Source organism: Vigna radiata, chromosome 10, assembly GCF_000741045.1.
Source record: "Vigna radiata var. radiata cultivar VC1973A chromosome 10, Vradiata_ver6, whole genome shotgun sequence".
NCBI lineage: Eukaryota > Viridiplantae > Streptophyta > Magnoliopsida > Fabales > Fabaceae > Vigna > Vigna radiata.
Genome location: NC_028360.1, coordinates 16,436,992 through 16,454,326, shown reverse-complemented (window position 1 = coordinate 16,454,326; position 17,335 = coordinate 16,436,992). Strand labels below are relative to the sequence as shown.

The 17,335-nt window shown below is 29.2% G+C and overlaps 3 protein-coding genes and 1 long non-coding RNA gene across 7 annotated transcripts; 1 reads left to right on the top strand and 3 right to left on the bottom strand.

Moving 5' to 3' along the window:
* Positions 1–724: 724 nt before the first annotated feature.
* LOC106775125 (vesicle-associated protein 1-2) lies at positions 725–3,954 on the bottom strand. Of its 2 annotated transcripts, XM_022787178.1 has the most exons (9): positions 3,687–3,954; positions 3,524–3,594; positions 3,363–3,444; positions 3,143–3,258; positions 2,918–3,046; positions 2,345–2,533; positions 1,553–1,630; positions 1,436–1,474; positions 725–1,022 (listed from the first exon to the last, which is right to left on the bottom strand). In XM_022787178.1, exons 1-9 carry the CDS (start codon positions 3,733–3,735, stop codon positions 909–911), a joined length of 867 nt encoding a protein of 288 aa, XP_022642899.1. In that variant the 5' UTR covers positions 3,736–3,954; the 3' UTR covers positions 725–908. The 2 variants fall into 2 exon arrangements, with proteins under 2 accessions (XP_022642899.1, XP_014517672.1); XM_014662186.2 differs by lacking the exon at positions 1,436–1,474 and having other exon boundaries at positions 3,687–3,949.
* Positions 3,955–7,856: 3,902 nt separating this feature from the next.
* Positions 7,857–10,767, top strand: LOC106775073 (acyl carrier protein 1, chloroplastic). 3 transcript variants are annotated; one of them, XM_022787041.1, is made up of 4 exons: positions 7,857–8,000; positions 9,131–9,244; positions 9,634–9,756; positions 10,457–10,767. In XM_022787041.1, the coding sequence occupies exons 1-4, from the start codon at positions 7,989–7,991 to the stop codon at positions 10,580–10,582; spliced, it is 375 nt and encodes a 124-aa protein (XP_022642762.1). In that variant the 5' UTR covers positions 7,857–7,988; the 3' UTR covers positions 10,583–10,767. The 3 variants fall into 3 exon arrangements, with proteins under 3 accessions (XP_022642762.1, XP_014517596.1, XP_022642761.1); XM_014662110.2 differs by having other exon boundaries at positions 7,896–8,045; XM_022787040.1 differs by having other exon boundaries at positions 7,896–8,045; positions 9,128–9,244.
* Positions 10,768–11,264: 497 nt separating this feature from the next.
* Positions 11,265–13,360, bottom strand: LOC106774922 (sugar transport protein 1-like). The gene is made up of 4 exons (XM_014661947.2): positions 13,170–13,360; positions 12,768–13,093; positions 12,050–12,679; positions 11,265–11,965 (listed from the first exon to the last, which is right to left on the bottom strand). The coding sequence occupies exons 1-4, from the start codon at positions 13,300–13,302 to the stop codon at positions 11,516–11,518; spliced, it is 1,539 nt and encodes a 512-aa protein (XP_014517433.1). The 5' UTR covers positions 13,303–13,360; the 3' UTR covers positions 11,265–11,515.
* A 3,430-nt stretch (positions 13,361–16,790) lies between these two features.
* Positions 16,791–17,133, bottom strand: LOC106774631. Its single transcript, XR_002669845.1, has 2 exons — positions 17,034–17,133; positions 16,791–16,958 (listed from the first exon to the last, which is right to left on the bottom strand). It is a non-coding gene; the product is annotated as an uncharacterized LOC106774631 (long non-coding RNA).
* Between the last annotated feature and the right edge of the window lie 202 nt (positions 17,134–17,335).

Here is a 17,335-nt window from a genome sequence, read left to right as displayed (position 1 = left end):
CCTTTTTATGGGAATTTAAAATATTTTATAACAAAAATATGTTACTTAAGTAAGAAAAAAAGAATTTTGAATTTTGTAAGAATTATTTAAAGGTTGATAAATTTAAATTTAACTTGAAAAAGTAAAAATTAAAAATATTTAATATTTTCCAATCCATATTTTTTTTCTACTCGACCTTAATTTGAAAGCTCTCAACGTAATTAAAGTGGAAATACTATTAGAGTGACTGTTTTCCGATTTATTTGAATTAAAGATTGTTTATTTATGTTGATCCGAAGAACTTTTGTTGTTATAATAAAAATACTATTGTTTCTTGTTCGGTATCAACTTAAATTTTGTTGACCAACGCTAAAGAAGCTATTTTAAGGATATAAACTATTTTTTTATATACAGTGTCAATTATAATTATTTATTTTTATCAATTTTGTCATTATGAACACCATTATTATTTTTTGTTCTTTGAATTTCGACCTATTATAATTGAGCAAATATACTTCTATTTTTCATTTCTTCTTCTATTATTACTACTATTATTATTAAAGTGTAGTAACATATTATTAGGTTTTTTCATCTCCTTAAAAGCCAAACAATATTTTATTAACTTTCTCTCTTACCTCTGTTACTTTCGTTGATAACCAAACTGTTCAAGAACGTAACCAGAACATTATGAACAATAATATTGGGAGAATTACCTAGCTCTACTGTCTAATTTTGGTTCCAAATATCAGAGCCCGTAGATAATGCTTAAGAAGTGCAGTTCATTTCACTAGCATTTCAGAAAGGTTTCCACGTATCACATATTGACATTGGTTGAGTTTAAGCATTACAATTAACAATAGTTATCTACCAAAGCATTCAGGAGTACACCATTATTTTGGAACCTCAGTCATTATACACAATTTCGCTCCTTATGGATGAATATAATATCCGACTGCCATACTGACAAGCGAAACCACACAAACAAACAAAAACGGGAAGCCCTCCTGAGCTCTTTTAATTTTCATTTTCTTCTTCATCATCTCCTAACAAAAAGAGAAAATGGGTGTCAAGTATAAAAAAATGGTCATTCAGCAACTGAACATTAACAATAATTTCAAACATGGTTGACTTCTTCCAAGCAACAGAGAGGGATGAAGCATTCTAGAGAAACCATCTATTAGATAACTATATATACCATAAGTAAACTGTTTAAGAAGGTAAGAAAATTAAAATCTATTGTCCATTGGAAGAGAGTGATAATTGCTGGTCCCTTTAGTTATGTTGCAGTCACAGAATTTGTGTTTTAAAAAGAGTTGTAGAGATTATTCATAAGAGGTTTGGAGTTGCCGCATCTTGTGTTGATGTTGTACTATTATAGCCAAAGTCACTCACCTTTTACGTTTACATCTTACATCGCAAGTATAATGGTGTGAGAAGATTGAAAAAATTTACTAACCTGTTGTGTAAACTGTGTCCATCGAGCGTATAAAAGGGACTATTCAGCATGAAAAATGGAATTCACGAATTGTTTTATAGTTTATTGGAACGTAAAATAAAATAAGAAGGTGCTTACCAACTCTTGCTTGAGCAAATTTTTTTCTCTGGTGTTCCTGCGCTTCTCTTCATTCAACTTCGCGATGGTTCCTTCGGCCTGCGAAGATAATAATAACTTTTTGTTGTTTGCTTCCAAGTTTAAAGCTTGAAAATTCTTCGAGAGGTCAAGGAATTTGTAGCCTTATGCACATCAGTGTGTAAGGCAATATGGCACAGCATAAACATTTTACATTTTTACGAGCTTGGCAGTAAGCAATCATGAGTACACTAGAGGAGAAAAAGGACATTTTCAAACATAAAACATGCTCTCTTTTTTTATAAAGAAAAAAGTTTGGATGAGTTGAAATTTGGAAACTCACCAAGCTAGAACGTGTCTCGGAGTCGGTTGGTACTTTTACATTATCTCATTCTCTAGCTCTATCTTTTGTAACAATGAGTATTTACTGCAATTTGTATTCAAATCCTCACCATCAATGAACAGGCGTCTAAGTTTTTGCGGTCTATCATATTTCTATCTAAGACATGTTATTTTATCTTATGTCACTCATGTTTCTTTTAAACTAAGTAAAATCCCAAGTTATATTACATGCTGTACATAGCTTGAACATGATTCCCCCATGTCCAAATTGTCCATCAATTCCCCTTGAAGCTCAAAAATCAAGTTCAAAAATCAAATATTTGTCACTGGCATCGATATCGTGAGATGAATATTCGGGTTAAACCATAACTAACCAACCAACGGAATACGAAACTTAAAATCAAAGTAGCTGAGATAACTGCTGATCGAAGTCAAAAAGTACTTATGACTAACCTCTCTTAACTTTGCATCCATTGTACTCAACCTTGACTCCAATTCCTTGAAATCCTTAGGAAAAGTCAGTTTCTCAATACCATTAACTTGTTTCATATCCCCCTCCTTCTCAACTAGTTTTGGAACAACAGTACCCCTATCCGTTCCATCCTCCTTCAAACCCTGGGCCACTTCCAAACTTTTTTCAACCTGACAAAAGAAGAAACAATTTAAGAGCAATGTTCTCTTTCACGATAAATTACTACTCGCAGACAATCACTTCTTGACATGTAATTGAATAATTAACTCCTGTAAATTAAAAAATCGAAGCACGTGTCATATTAGTCAAGACTGTAGACACATGGTGGTCCAGAAACATATAATAATTTCATGTAAATTATTACACTTAGAATTATCTTGGTCCAAAGCAATCTTCAAGCCACAAATAATCAAATTTTGTAAACTCTTTTTAAATTTGAAAAACTCAGTTACATAATACATAAAAATAAGACGGGAATATACAACACGTAGTGATCCAAGACCATGAAATAATTTGTAAAGAATGAGAGTGATATATAAGTGAGAGACACTCACAGTAACAGGAGAAGGCATTTGGATGGGTGGATCTTGGCTCAAATCTCCATTTTCAGGGGAAGAAGATGGGATAATGAGGACAACCCTTAGTTTCTTCTCCTCAACAAGCCTTCCACTATCTTTAACAAACTGTGAAAGCAAAAAGGGAAGAGATTAATTAATGTAACCAAACCACATGAGAAACACGGTAAGCTGAATAACATAAAAGTAAAAAACATGACTGACCAGGTCAGAGGAGATGTCGTCCTCGGTTGTTCCAGCGGGGACAACCGCGCTTTGAACGAGGAACTTGTCTTTGCAGTTGAAATCCGGTGGGGCTGTGCGCTGAGCCTGCATAGTAACTACCTCCAAACCAAACAAAAAAAAAAAAAAAGAGAGCAGAAAAACAGCGTTAATCATTAACTGTAACAGGTTACGGGAATTGAAAAGTAAGAGAAGTGAATACCGGTGAAATCACATGTTCCGTGGGGTTGAACAATGCCGACGGTTGGCCTGACGCAGTATTTCTTGGGCGACGTCGTTTTGACCTGAATTGCAAATCATGATAAGCGAATCGTTGAATTGGGACGAAAAGTTAAAAGTGGATTAAGTACTGAGTAGCAGCACCTTGAAGGCAACATAGTGGGAAGCGTGGTTGGCGAGACGAACCACGCAGGAACTCTGCTTCTTCAATTCAACTGTGAGAGAAAGAGAGAGAGAGAAAGAGTGAGTGAATGAGCGAAGAAGCGCAATGAGAGGAGGAGCGACGGAGATTGAAAGGAAAACTTACAACGAAAAGTGATGTCAGAAGGATGGATTAGGAGAAGGTCTGTGGCCATGTGAAGGATGCAGAATGAGAATGAATGCGAAGAGTGGATGGAAAGGAGAGAAAGAGAGAATGGGAAAAAGAGAGAGAAAAGGCATAGCTTTGCATTGTTGTTGTGTTGTGTTGGTTACGTGGGGTGGGGGGACGGTGTGGGACTGCGACACACTGCTTGTAACTTAACCTCTTTCCTCTCCGACCTCAGCTTCTCGCTCTTCTTTCCTTTCTCTGTTTTTTAATTTTCAATTTCTAACTTCATATAACGTTTTATTTTCTTCAAATTTTTTTTTGTTTTATATTTTTCTCTCTACCTCTGTTACTTTCATCAAACCAGAAAAATATTATCTTAACTAAGCAAACTACTATTGATTAATTTATGTATATAAAAAATATATGCATAGGTACATAAATTAATGTGATAATTCACACACGTACCTAACTGATTTTAACATTAATCATGTCGTTAAAAGTTACCTACCTATTCAATAGTAGGTTATAAGTTAATGTTAAAATCATTCGGTGCATAATTAATATTAAATTCTCAGAAATGTATTCAGTGTGGTATATCTATTTTATATTAATTAGAATCATATATAATACAGTAATCAATATAACTTAAAGTGTACCGCTTCTTAAAAAATTATTTACATTTTCAAATAAAAAAAAAAATTCCTACAAAAGCTCAAGAAAATCTCCTTTCTACCCTTTTTGTATTAACAATAAAAACAAATACATTCATATTATATAAATAAACTACAAACTAATTAATTTAAGTGAAACCCACCGAAAGGTAAAAGATAACACTAAAAAAATGAAGGAAAGGATTTGGTCATCCCACCAAATATAAGTATAAAGTTACTCCAAGGAAAAGTGAAGACCATTTTTACTCTCTTACTTTCTCTTTTGAAATAATTATAACAACTATAAGTTAAAAAGAAAAAAAAAACTAAGGATAATGTAGGGTTTGACAATAATTTTTTATAAACAGTTTTACATTTTTTTTGGTACGTTTTGAAGTATATAGAGACTTGGAAGAAGAAGTGACAAATCTGACGTTTAAAAGTATTAACTTTTTATCTATCTTTATCTTTTTCTTGTCATCACTTTTTTTCTCGTGATTGGAAAATGGTAGGGTCGAAACATTGGTAAAAAAGAAGAAAAGAAAAAATAGGGAAGAAAGATGCAAAATCATCCAATGAACGGCTATCTTTTATTTAAATTTTTCTAATCTACTTTTTATATGGGCAACTTTTTCAAGGATATTTTATTTCCTAGTGTATAGAGATAATCATAGATAATAATTGTTTACGGTCATTGACGTATGGTGGAAATAGAGTTAAATATACTTTTTAATTTTTAAATTTTGATATAAAATTAATTATTATTTTTTTATAATTTTGATATAGTTTGAATCCAAATTATTGTGTTAAATTAGGTTGTATCAAATTATGTTTAAATTTTTTTTAAGTAATTTAAAATATTTTAGTTTAAATTTAATTTAGAATATTTTTTAAAAAAATTGTTAAGTTAAAACAATTACGTATTGTGTTTTAAATTGGGTTAAATATGTTTTTAGTCTGGGCGATTTTGGTTTTAGTCCCTCTTTCAGTACAATTTAGTCCTTCAACTTTAGAAAACTCTGATTTTAGTCATTTTTACCAAATTTTTTTAATTTTATTTGTTGTTTCAAGCGCGTTTCTTAGTTAACATTGAAGCAAAAATGTGTCAAACAGTGTAAACAATCCAAATACTATAATGAAACATGCTTGAAACAGCAAATAAAGTTAAAAAAAATTTGGTAAAAAAGACTAAAACTAGAGTTTTCCAAAGTTGAAAGACTAAATTGTACCATAGTTTGAAAGAGAGATTAAAACCAAAATCGTCCCAAAATATAGAGACTAAAAACATATTTAACCCTTTTAAATTTGAAACTAAAATATATTAAAATTTATTATTTCAAGTTAAAAACTACACATATTTAAGTGAAATTATTTGAAGCGTTTTTTCATCTAACCATGTTTAAATACAAAAATGAGTAAACTTATTGTTATCATATGAATAATTCTAAGTAAGAAAAAATATATTTAGTTCATAATTAAACTTTGTGAAGATTGTAATAGAATGATAAAATTATAATTATGGAAGAAAAGTGATGTTTTGTGAGTATTAGCTTATTACAATTAAATCGTTTAAACTATATGTTTGATGTATAATTGTGAGAATGATGTACCGTTTATTTTAATGTAACCAGTTGATAAATGATTACTCCTAATTAAACTAAAAATTTTAGGCATGACTTCCCCTTCAATATTTAGAATGACGTGGTAAATAATTCAATTGTGAATATGACATTTAAACTAATTACTAGTCATATTATTTGATAATATATTTTATTAAAAAATTTATTAATATTAGACTGTGAAAAATTTGTGTATTTTTTCAATTGTGAAAAATTTATTTTCATAATTATTTTGTATATAAAATGAATGTAAATTTGTGTATTTTTTTTTTAAATTTGACTGTCGATAGCTTTGAAAGAGGGTGTTGTCTATTAAGGAGGAAATGGGCCATGGATGCTGTGCACTAACAACAGTTGTGGACGGTGCATACAAAGTGTTGTACATATACTAATGGATGTTTTAGATTTAGGAAAAGATAATGATCTATAGACAATATTTTTTGACAACATTTGAACATCAATCATACGTGTCATTGTGTGATTGGTTCAAATGACACTACCATAAACCAATCACACAATGACACGTATGATGATATTCAAAAGTTGTCAAAAAATGTTGTCTAAGTATCTTTATCTTTAGGAAAAACCCATGTTCATCTGGTCGGAATTTTTTATTTTTATTAGCAGTCAAATATTTACTTCAGGTCCGTCTTATGTATTAAGAATTCGTTAAAAAATAACAAAGTTTTCTCCCACAATTAAGAATATTATTGGATGAATAATTTAAAATCAAGCTGTTATCAAATAGAAAAAGACGTGTTTGGCCTCCAGCATAAACAAAGTCATGCGATTTGGAAAATACGAAAAATAGTTAAGAGGTTGTAATATAAAATTCCACGAAGTCTCAATTGTTACAAGAACGGTCACCAAATGTTTTAAAAGAGAGCAATGAAGAACCAACGAACCCTAAGGATTGCGGAAATCACGAGAGAAACTAGCTATGCTTGTCACGTCAATTTTTACTTATTACACCATCTAACTTTAAATGAAATTGCTCAAAATGAATAATATCTCACATGAATTTCGCATTTAACTGTATTTTCACATTATTTAAAATAATATTTATTTAAAATAATATTTATTTAAAATAATTCATATCTGTTAAATAAATGTTCAATTATGCATATTACATTTCATGAGTTTGCATGTGTACTAATCCCTATATTTATGCCATTTTTTAATTATAATTATTTTAAAGAGACAAATATCTATTAGCACTATAAATTTAATAAATAAAATGATAAATATGTATCTAACATTTAAACTTGTGAAATCTAAAATGGTAAAACTTTAAAATGACAGTTACTATACTAACTTAAGATTTAAATATTTTTTCTCTGAAAATTAAAATGTGAAAAAGAATGAAAATAAAAACACAAACCAGGTCTGTCTCTTTTTCTAGATATAATTAGTAGTAATTAAGAATATATTAAGTGATTGATATTTTTTAATAAGTAAAACATATTTTGTTCAATCTTAAAGCATGATATTCTTTCAATGGTGGTTATAGTTAACATAAGTACTTACATACATTTAAGTTTAGTAATTAAGATCATTGAAAAAGTGTAAAGAATACACATTCTTAAAATGTACAAAATTAAAACTATTATTTTATTAAATATGGCATAAATCTAATAACAGTTTAATAATTTTCCATAAACTTTAACTATGTAATAAAAAGGAAACTGTTTTCTAATTTTCCAACTAATACACACTTAGCAGGAGATTCAATGACAAACTAAGGGTTAAAGAAAATCACAGATGATATAATGAATGTTAGCTTGGTGAACCAAACGAAGAAAAAGAAACCCAGATTGATGGGAACAAACAAAGAAACAGCTTCTTTCTTCCAACTCCCACGTGCCGTTCCTCGAGAGTAACGAAACCAGGTTTAAAGCAAACACTGTTTCACATGCTTTTCCTATAAATACAACCATTACCTTGTTCCTTTCTTCCATCATTTCGCAAACAAGAAACGCTCGCACTTAGTAATCTACGTCCTTCGATCCAGATCTCTTTCAGTCTCTCTAATGGCTTCCATGGTGCGATCTTCCATGTCTCTCGCCGCTCTTTCCAATCAAGCTTTGGTATATATATATATATATATATATATATATATATATGTCTAGCAATATTCAAATTTCTTCTCTTCCTCTTTTTATTTCATTTGTATTCAATCTGTTTGATCAATTGATTAATGTTCAGAAGCTATCTGTTTCTTTCATTTTATATCATTTGCTTTTGCATGCCTTCATTTTTCTGGTGATATATAAGTTTACTAAATAATCTTCTTTCATCAACTTCACAATTCATAGAAGATTTTACGTGTCGATCGAACTTGGTCCAAGGCTTATTTTCCTTGAACACACTACCTTTTTTTCATCTATTTGTTATGCAAGTATAATACTGGATTTCTAGCAGCTACCTAAACGCTCTTGGTCTGTCTTGGATTTGTTGCTATACTTTATTTCAGCAGAAGATTTGTTTTTCTATGCATGTTTTTGGTATAAAATCACGCTGAAATATCATGTAAAGTGATCTCAGGTAAATGTTTGTGTTGGATAAAAAAAATTATGACAAGTTTTACAGCTGAAGTTGTACTTACAATAAAAACATATGCAGGGATCATTTGACTTCAAAACCAGTTTCAACCAAAATCATTTTTTTTTTCATAAAGTTTCACTTTGGCGAAAAGCATCAAAAGATCATTTCACTTCAAAACCAATTTCAACAACCATGTTACTCATATTCTGAAATGGGCATATATTTTTTTAACCATGTTACTAGAACAAACTATTACTACCCTTGTTTGGGTTTCTTTTCTCAATCATATATTTTCGATTCACTAGATTCAAATACCAGATCCTGATTAAGAGGGCCAAACTTATATATTTTATAGCAATGCTATGTTAGCTTCCTGGTTCTTTTATGTTTTTTTTTTTTAATTTGTTTAGTTGTCTTAAAACTTCTTTTTAACATTCTTCTTATTTTCTAGTCAAAATCTCCCGCAACAATCTGCCTTTGGAAATAAAATATTTCATTGTTTGAGTTTCAGTTATACATGGTAGAGACATACTGAATGTTAAAAACTAAACTGCTGTTGTGTAGTATTTTATGGTTTCTTCTAATTATATTATATTGCCTGGACTCAGTTCTTGTTGGATTAAAGCAGGTCTCTGGCACCAGGACCTCCAACCCAAGTTCAGTTTCCCTTTCAATTAAGGGGAGAAATTTCCCATCCATTACATTGCAGCCCAGAGGACGTCGGTTTCAATTTAGATGCGCGGTAAGATTTCCAGCCAAAAACCCATATTTTACCATTGTCCCAGAAAGGGAATCCTCTGACTTGATTTACTCTGGCTTTTTCAATCTTTTTTAATATTCTAAATGCTTAAACAATTTTTGGATTGTGGAGAATACAGACTTCATCCTTAGCTTTTTTTGCTATTGAAATGTGATTGATCTTGTACTAAACTATTCATTGGGGGCAGATACCCTTGTTAAGTAGTTAAAACTCAGTATTTTCAATATTGAATTATCTATGTTGCCTTATGCTCATAATTTTTAATTGTGTGCTTAAAACTACAGATATTCATAAAAAGGTTTTAGCCTATGTCACACGAACTTTTGTAGTATGAAAGATTATATAACCATCAAAGCTTTTTTATCATGCAGGCAAAACCAGAGACAGTGCAGAAGGTGTGTGACATAGTCAAGAAGCAATTAGCGCTGTCAGAGGATTCAACTGTTACAGGAGAGTCTAAATTTTCTGCACTTGGAGCTGATTCTCTTGACACGGTACTTAAATATCAATCTATGAATGAATCTATGCATTGCTTTCGTGGTATAAATCACACTCTGAAATCAAACTGTTATATTGATAAATATATAAATTTTGTTAGTTTTCTCTACAACAATTGACTGTATCTACCACCTGTTTGTTATTTGAACTATATTCTCACCTTTCTCTCTAAAGACATGAGCCTACATATTTTATCACTGCAATTTTTTACATATGACGATGTGTATGAATATCATTCTCTCTTAGATGGTGGCTAGTGGTTACTCATTTTCCTTAAGTACTTGCTGATCTAAAAGGAAAAGTAGTTAGGTATCGTGGGTACTGGAAATGTGCAGAGCACTCTGTTCAATGTTAATGATAAAATGCCTGAAGTTGTCTATATAGTTCTTACCAAACTATTGTTGTGTGCTTCTTTGAATTTGATGGCCCGAGTTTGTTTAAGCAATTCGGTTTTGTTTATCCTTGGTAGCCTCACGCCTTTATTCTATAATCTATATCATGTTTGACAATTCCAATTTCTTCTTAAACTTATTTGTTTATCTTTTTTAAAGATTAGAATCAAATCTCTGACCTCTATTCCCTTATCCCAACCGAACCCACCGCATGAGGCTAAACTATGTACTTGTGTGACACATCAAAACACAAATATCCGTGGCTTAACTTTGCTGATGTTGTACTTGCTCTTCAATCTTGCAGGTTGAGATTGTGATGGGACTCGAGGAGGAATTTGGTATCACTGTGGAAGAAGACAGTGCCCAGAGCATCGCCACAGTTCAAGATGCAGCTGAAATGATTGATAAGCTTCTTGAAAGCAAGGCTTAAACTAGAAAAGAAGACATGAGTATCCTATTGGAATTTTTGTTATTTTGATTGAAGGGGTTTATATGTTTTGGTTTTTATCTACTGCATTAGAATTTGATTGTTCTTCAAGTAACCGGTACTTCTTTTCTGGACTGCATAGAAACTTCTCTAATAATAGTTTCAGTTTTATACCGTGCCCCGTTGAATGAAATTGTTCCTCAAAATCTAGTTATGCCAATTACTGAGATTTTCAATTTGAATTTGTTACAATTTAAATTGAATTCCATTTTCAGTTAAGGATCAAAATAGATAGTAAAATTAATAACTGCACTAGTTTATTTTCAGTTTCTTTTGGTTCAGACTTATGTTGGTCCCTTAGTAAAAGGAAGAGTAAGTTCAAAAAAAAAAAAGGATGATATTGTCTCTTCCTTAAAAGTTTTGGAAACCGTCGGCTTCACTGAAAGCAAAAAGAATATTTTACAGATTGACCCTTTCTTTTAGAAAAATTACTTCCTTTATTAAATCAATAATAAAAACATAAAAGTCTAAAGATTTTATATATTTTTATTATTTATAATCGATCCATTAATGATGAGATTCATCGTATACGATTTCTTTTTTTCTAATTTTACCTTTTTAATAATATTATAACTAATATATATTGTTAATATCATGAAATTATTATTATCAAAACAAAGCAAAACATGCTGATAGAATTTTAGTTTAGTTGTTATGGGTGGGTTACAAAATTTGAATTCTGTTAAACCACAAATTAAATCGAACTCTATTAAAAAAAATTAAAAATACTTTCATTGAAGTCAAATTTAAAATTAATTCCAACTTATAATGTCAATAAAACAAAAAATAAAAAGCTAACAATATTCTAAATAATAATAAAAACCTAACAATATTCTAAAAATAATAAAAACCTAACAATAATATTAAAAAAATCTCCTAACACTCTTCACGATTAGTTCCCGCATCAATTGGTTCGACGATCTTCTTCCAAAAATGATGACTTTGCCATACAGTGTGCATTTCTTCTATGGGAACTCCTTTAGTCTCAGGCAAAAAACGCCAAATGAAGATGGTCATCACCATAACAAAAAATGCAAAGAACGCGAACAATCCAAATTTCATGTGACAAAGCATTGTGGTGAAAATTTGAGCAATGATAAAGGTAAAGATCATGTTCACTGAGACATTGATACTTTGTGCAGCCGAACGCACTTCAAGAGGAAAAATCTCACTTGGAACCAACCATCCTAGAGGACCCCAAGACCATGCAAATCCAGCCACATACACACATATACCACAAACAACCACGATGGCGTACCACTCTGGCAATATTCCTGGGTTTCCGCTAACTCCAAATTTCCACCAAATTGCTATCATTATCATAATCTATTTCAAACCAAATTAAAACAACAAATTAGTCACATTATACTAGTAAAATAATCTTAAAAGAGTGTTATAAAAAGATATTACCTGACAAAAAAACATCTGTATCCCTCCTTCCAAGAAAAGAGTCCGTCTTCCAAACTTATCAACTGTGAATATGGAAACAAGAGTGGCAATTGCATTGCAGCCTCCAGTGATCATAGCTGACATAAGTGAAGCATTGGCTCCAAAACCGATGGTTTTAAACAAAACTGGAGCATAAAACACTATCACATTCATGCCAGTAAGTTGTTGGAAGAAGGGAATAGCTATGGAAAATGTGAGTTGAGGCCTATATTGTCTCTTTAATAAAGAAAGCCAAGGATGTTTCACTTTCTTAGAGGATTCACTGGCTGCAACAAGATCCTTAAACTCCTCTTCCACATCTGTAGTTCCTCGAATCTTGATAAGTTCAATTTTGGCTTTTTCATCAAAACCACGCTCAATTAAAGAACTTGGTGAATCTGGAAGAAACCATGCACCAGCTATAATCATGATTGCAGGGACTCCTGCAAAGCCTAAACTATAACGCCACCCTTGTCCATTCTCCATTTTAGCAAAAATGTAGTTGAGAACATTGGCTACAAATATCCCAATAGTAATTGCTAATTGAAACATCATGTTAAGTGCTCCTCTATATTTGTAAGGAGCCACCTCAGACACATATATTGGAACCGACTGCAAACAAGTAAAAAATAAATAAATAAATAACATAATTTAACAAAAATTGAATAAAAGTAAATCTAGAAATACATAGACATATTACCTGATTGGCACATCCGATTCCGAAACCAAGTAACATGCGACCAACAATGAGCATCCAAACATTTTGTGCGAAAGCATTCAATAGAGCACCTATAAGAAATAGCACACCTCCAATAAACATGGTAGGGCGCCTTCCAAAAAGTCGAGTGATAGAGGATGCAAACCATGATGCAACCAAGGCAGCCAAGTACAGAGACGATGTAAACAACGTCAATGTTTGATTGTTGAATGTACAGTATTGATCGTCCGAAGGCTTTATGTTATTCTCCTTTTCATACACTTTTGGAAAAAACTTCTTCAGAAAAGAATCCATGGAAGTCACGCCACCTGTAAATTGAATGATGGTGTAAGTAATGAACAAAATACGAATGAATTGAAAAATAGATACAAAGGTTAAACATACCTGAGATACCAAGATCGTAACCAAATATTAACCCACCAAATGCAGCTACAAAACAGGTCATAAAAGCTCTCCAAGTTAACTTTCCTGGATAGTTCTTCTCCATAGAACCACCTTCAATGAAACCACCCGCCATTACGGAAAAGCTAAGAATGAATGAGAGAAGTAATTCGTGTAAAAAATGTAGAACTGAATGAATGAGAGAAGTGATTGGTGTGAAAGTGTAGAACTGTTAAACTTAATTTATAAGGTAAATTTGTACCTGTAGATATCTATATCTGTTAAGATATATCTTTTTCAAATAATATAGTAACTACTTAGTATGATAACGGTTATTAGATTATGCATCTTGGTTTCTTTTTAGTTTCTTAATAAATTCCAAGATAATTTTCATAATCATAAAAAATTATCAAACAAAATAATAAGTTATAATATTATAAAAAGTAATCTAATATTAATAAAAGTGCTGTTTATCTATACTGTTTATATTATTTAAATTATTTATTTTAAAGATTCAGATAATGAAATTAGGTCAATTTAAATTAATCAACTAATTTATTTGAGTGTATTCGTAATTGTTTTTTCAGTAATTTAATCATGAAAACGATGAATATAGAAAAATTAAAACAAAAAATATTTTAAACCTATTTATTATTATTTTTTCGTTATTAGCTTTATTCCTTTTCTTTAAAACTAGTGAAAATAAGTGTTCTACTTTTCAATAATAGTAAAAATTAATAAAATTATTATTATTATGGTTATGGTTATAGTTATGAAATTAAATATGAATTATTTTTATAATTTTATTGTAAATAGTTTTTTTATTTATTTTATAGATAATTTTATAACTTAAAAACGGTCAAATTTTAAAAACAGTTAAATTTTAAAAAAGATAAAACTGTTTAAATATTTTTTATTTAAGGGATAAATTTAGAAAACGAAAAAAAGATAAAGGAATCTTTTATAATAGACATGGGTCTTGTATAAACTATTTATTCTTATTGATTGATCCTTAATTAAAAAAAAAAAGTTAGATTGATAAATTTCATTTATTCAATAATAGCCACTAAATCAGATAAAAGAAAAATCTTTTTTTTTAATATTTTTTCAAATTTCTAATATTTGTCATCTTCATAATATCATTTATGGTTAACTAGTTTATCATTATTCTCATCTCATCATATTGCGCTCTTTATATGGTTAACTAGGAAAGGATATAGAAATATTATGTATGGGATTAATTTTAACTGTACAATCTATATAAAATTTTGTAGTTATTATCTTACACGTAAATAGCAAATTATCGGAAAATGCAATTTAACACAATTTGCGATTTGTATTCAAGGCAGAAAGCAGCTTGTAGTTAAATTATATTATTTTTATAAATAAAGGATGGGTAGAAAATAAATATGAACATTAAAGATAGGATTAAAAAGATTATAGTTAGAGAAGCATAAAGATAGAGTAATGAATGTGATTTTAAAGATTATGAAAAGAGTGGAGTTTGTTATCAAGAAGAAAAACAGTAATTAGTTATATATAACATCTGTTATATATATATATATATATATATATATATATATATTTCTAACAATTTTTTTTAATAAAAATATAGATATATCTGTTATCGTTTTTAACCGTATGTCTTAAATATTAGGTTGTTTGTTGGTTTATTTTTCGTTTCTTATTGATATAATTTTGATAATCGTACAAAAATATTAAAAAAATATTTCAAATTATAATATTATAAAAACTAATCTAATATTAACGGTTTATCTATGATATCGATTATTTGAGTGTTACATAACTTTTTCTTATTTATTTAAAGTATATATTTTAAAGATTCAAAAGTTAAAATTAGGTCAATTTAAATTAATCAAGATTTTGGCTAATTTATTTAAATGGATTCTTAATTATTTTTTCAATGGTATATTTTCCCAATAAATGTTCAACTTCTCAATAACAATAAAAAGTAATAAAATTATTATTATTATTATAACTCTGAAAATAAATATAAAATATTTTTATAATGTTATTGTAAATATTTATTTCACAGGGGAAACAAAATCATCATATTAGATTCGATCATTTGATGAAATGATGCAAAATCATAGAGTCAATACTCCCACTACTCATAGAGAGCCAACATCAATACAACACACCACGGCTTATATGATCGATAAACTATGGTTATACAAACTTGTTTCTTTATTAATAAATTGGAATAATTTTGATAATTATAAAAAATCATCAAAAAAAGATTTTAAGTTATAATATTATATAAAGTCATCTAACATTAAAATAAACTGTATACACTAGGGATGAACATAACCATTAACTTCTATCATATACACAACAATAAAATATACAAAAGTTTATAAATTAATCCTTACACAATACATCATTATAATTATATATATTTTTCACTTTTACACAAAATATTAATTTTTTTTAGTTATTCTTTTCTTGATTTTGTTTAATATGAGACTTCCAAATTTGTAATTTGTATTTAATTTGAACATTTTTAGTGATGTCATCTAAATCATTAACATAAGATGAATTGTATGTGTCATGTGTGAGTTCATGATTTTTTTTTAATGTTATATTAATTTTTTTTAGATTTTTCCTTAACTTAAATAAAGTTATTCACATGTTAGGTCAATATTGTGTCACTTGACAATGTCAATGTCATGTGTCAAGTTAGTATCAATATCACATGTCAAGTTAATATTAATGTCAATGACATGGGTTAGTGTTTTATATTCAATTTAGTCTCAATTTTTTTTTTTTTACTTTGTTCAATTTAGTTTCAAATTTTATTAATTTTATTCAATTCAGTCTCAATTTTGTTCCTTTCTAAATTGAGATTAAACTTATTTTTTATTAAAATTCATATTTTTATTAAATATTTCTTTCATTATTCATAAATTAACCCTAACAATATTGTTGGAATATAATTTTTAGATTTATGTTTAATTTTTTGTACATGTAAAAAATAGGGTTAGAGTTGGTTTAAAAATAATGAAGATTTTCTTTTAATCTTGAAAATAATAAACACTAGTAGAAAAATAGCTTTTTATAACGGGTAAAATTGACTTATTATAACGGATGACCTGGCGTTATAGTTCTGGGTGTCATAATAAGTCTGTGCATTTTATGACGGACAGAAAAGTCCATCATAATAGGTTCAGTGTATTATGACGGACTTTCTATTACTTATCATAATAAGTCCAGTGTATTATAACAGATTTTCACTTATCAGTCATAATATAGCGAATTTATTATAACGCACCTAGATTTCTCTATCATAATATGTAGTGTTTTATGACGAAGATTTTTTCACCTATCATAATATGTAGAACATATTATGACAAGTAATTGTTCACCTATCATAATATATAATTTTCATAAATAAGCTTTTATTACATACATTTTTCACCTATCATAAAAACTTTTTTGTAAAAAAAAAAAAATCATTATTACATTTGAAATATCTATTCAATTTTCAATTAATTTCCTGTATTATAATTTCATCAATCAATTTATAATCAATATAACATNAAATGAACATATTCAATTAAACTAACATAATGTGAAATCCATTTCAAACATNAAATTGTNNNATAATATCTAATACATAATTTGTAAATCATATTAAATCCAAATAACATCAACCTACACTACATTGTAGTCAAGTTTCTATAATTTACTAACACTTAAAATAAAAGAAGCCCACTTAGTTCTAATGTCTTCAATGTGTGGAGCTTCCATTGGAGATGAATCATCAAAGATCTACAAATAAAATAATTAAGTTAGAACAATTTTGTACTGAACAGTTAGATAAGTATTAAGTTAGTTTTTTAATACCTTATCCCATGAATCAGTAATGTTTGTACAAATAATGGTGTGCATGTGCTTCATTACGTAATACCCACACTCATAGCTGCCTAATTGACGTCGACACTGCAAATTAAACACAAATAATCAAAACTCATTCAAACTAAGGACACAAAAGATCATATCATACTCTAGCTATAGCCTTTGTACCACCTTTGATCAATTTTGGTAAACCAACAAGCCAATTCCTCATAAAAATAGCAAAATCATAAAATACAGAATGAAGGTCAACTTCTCTTACATTAGGTATCACTATTTGAATCTTCTTCCTA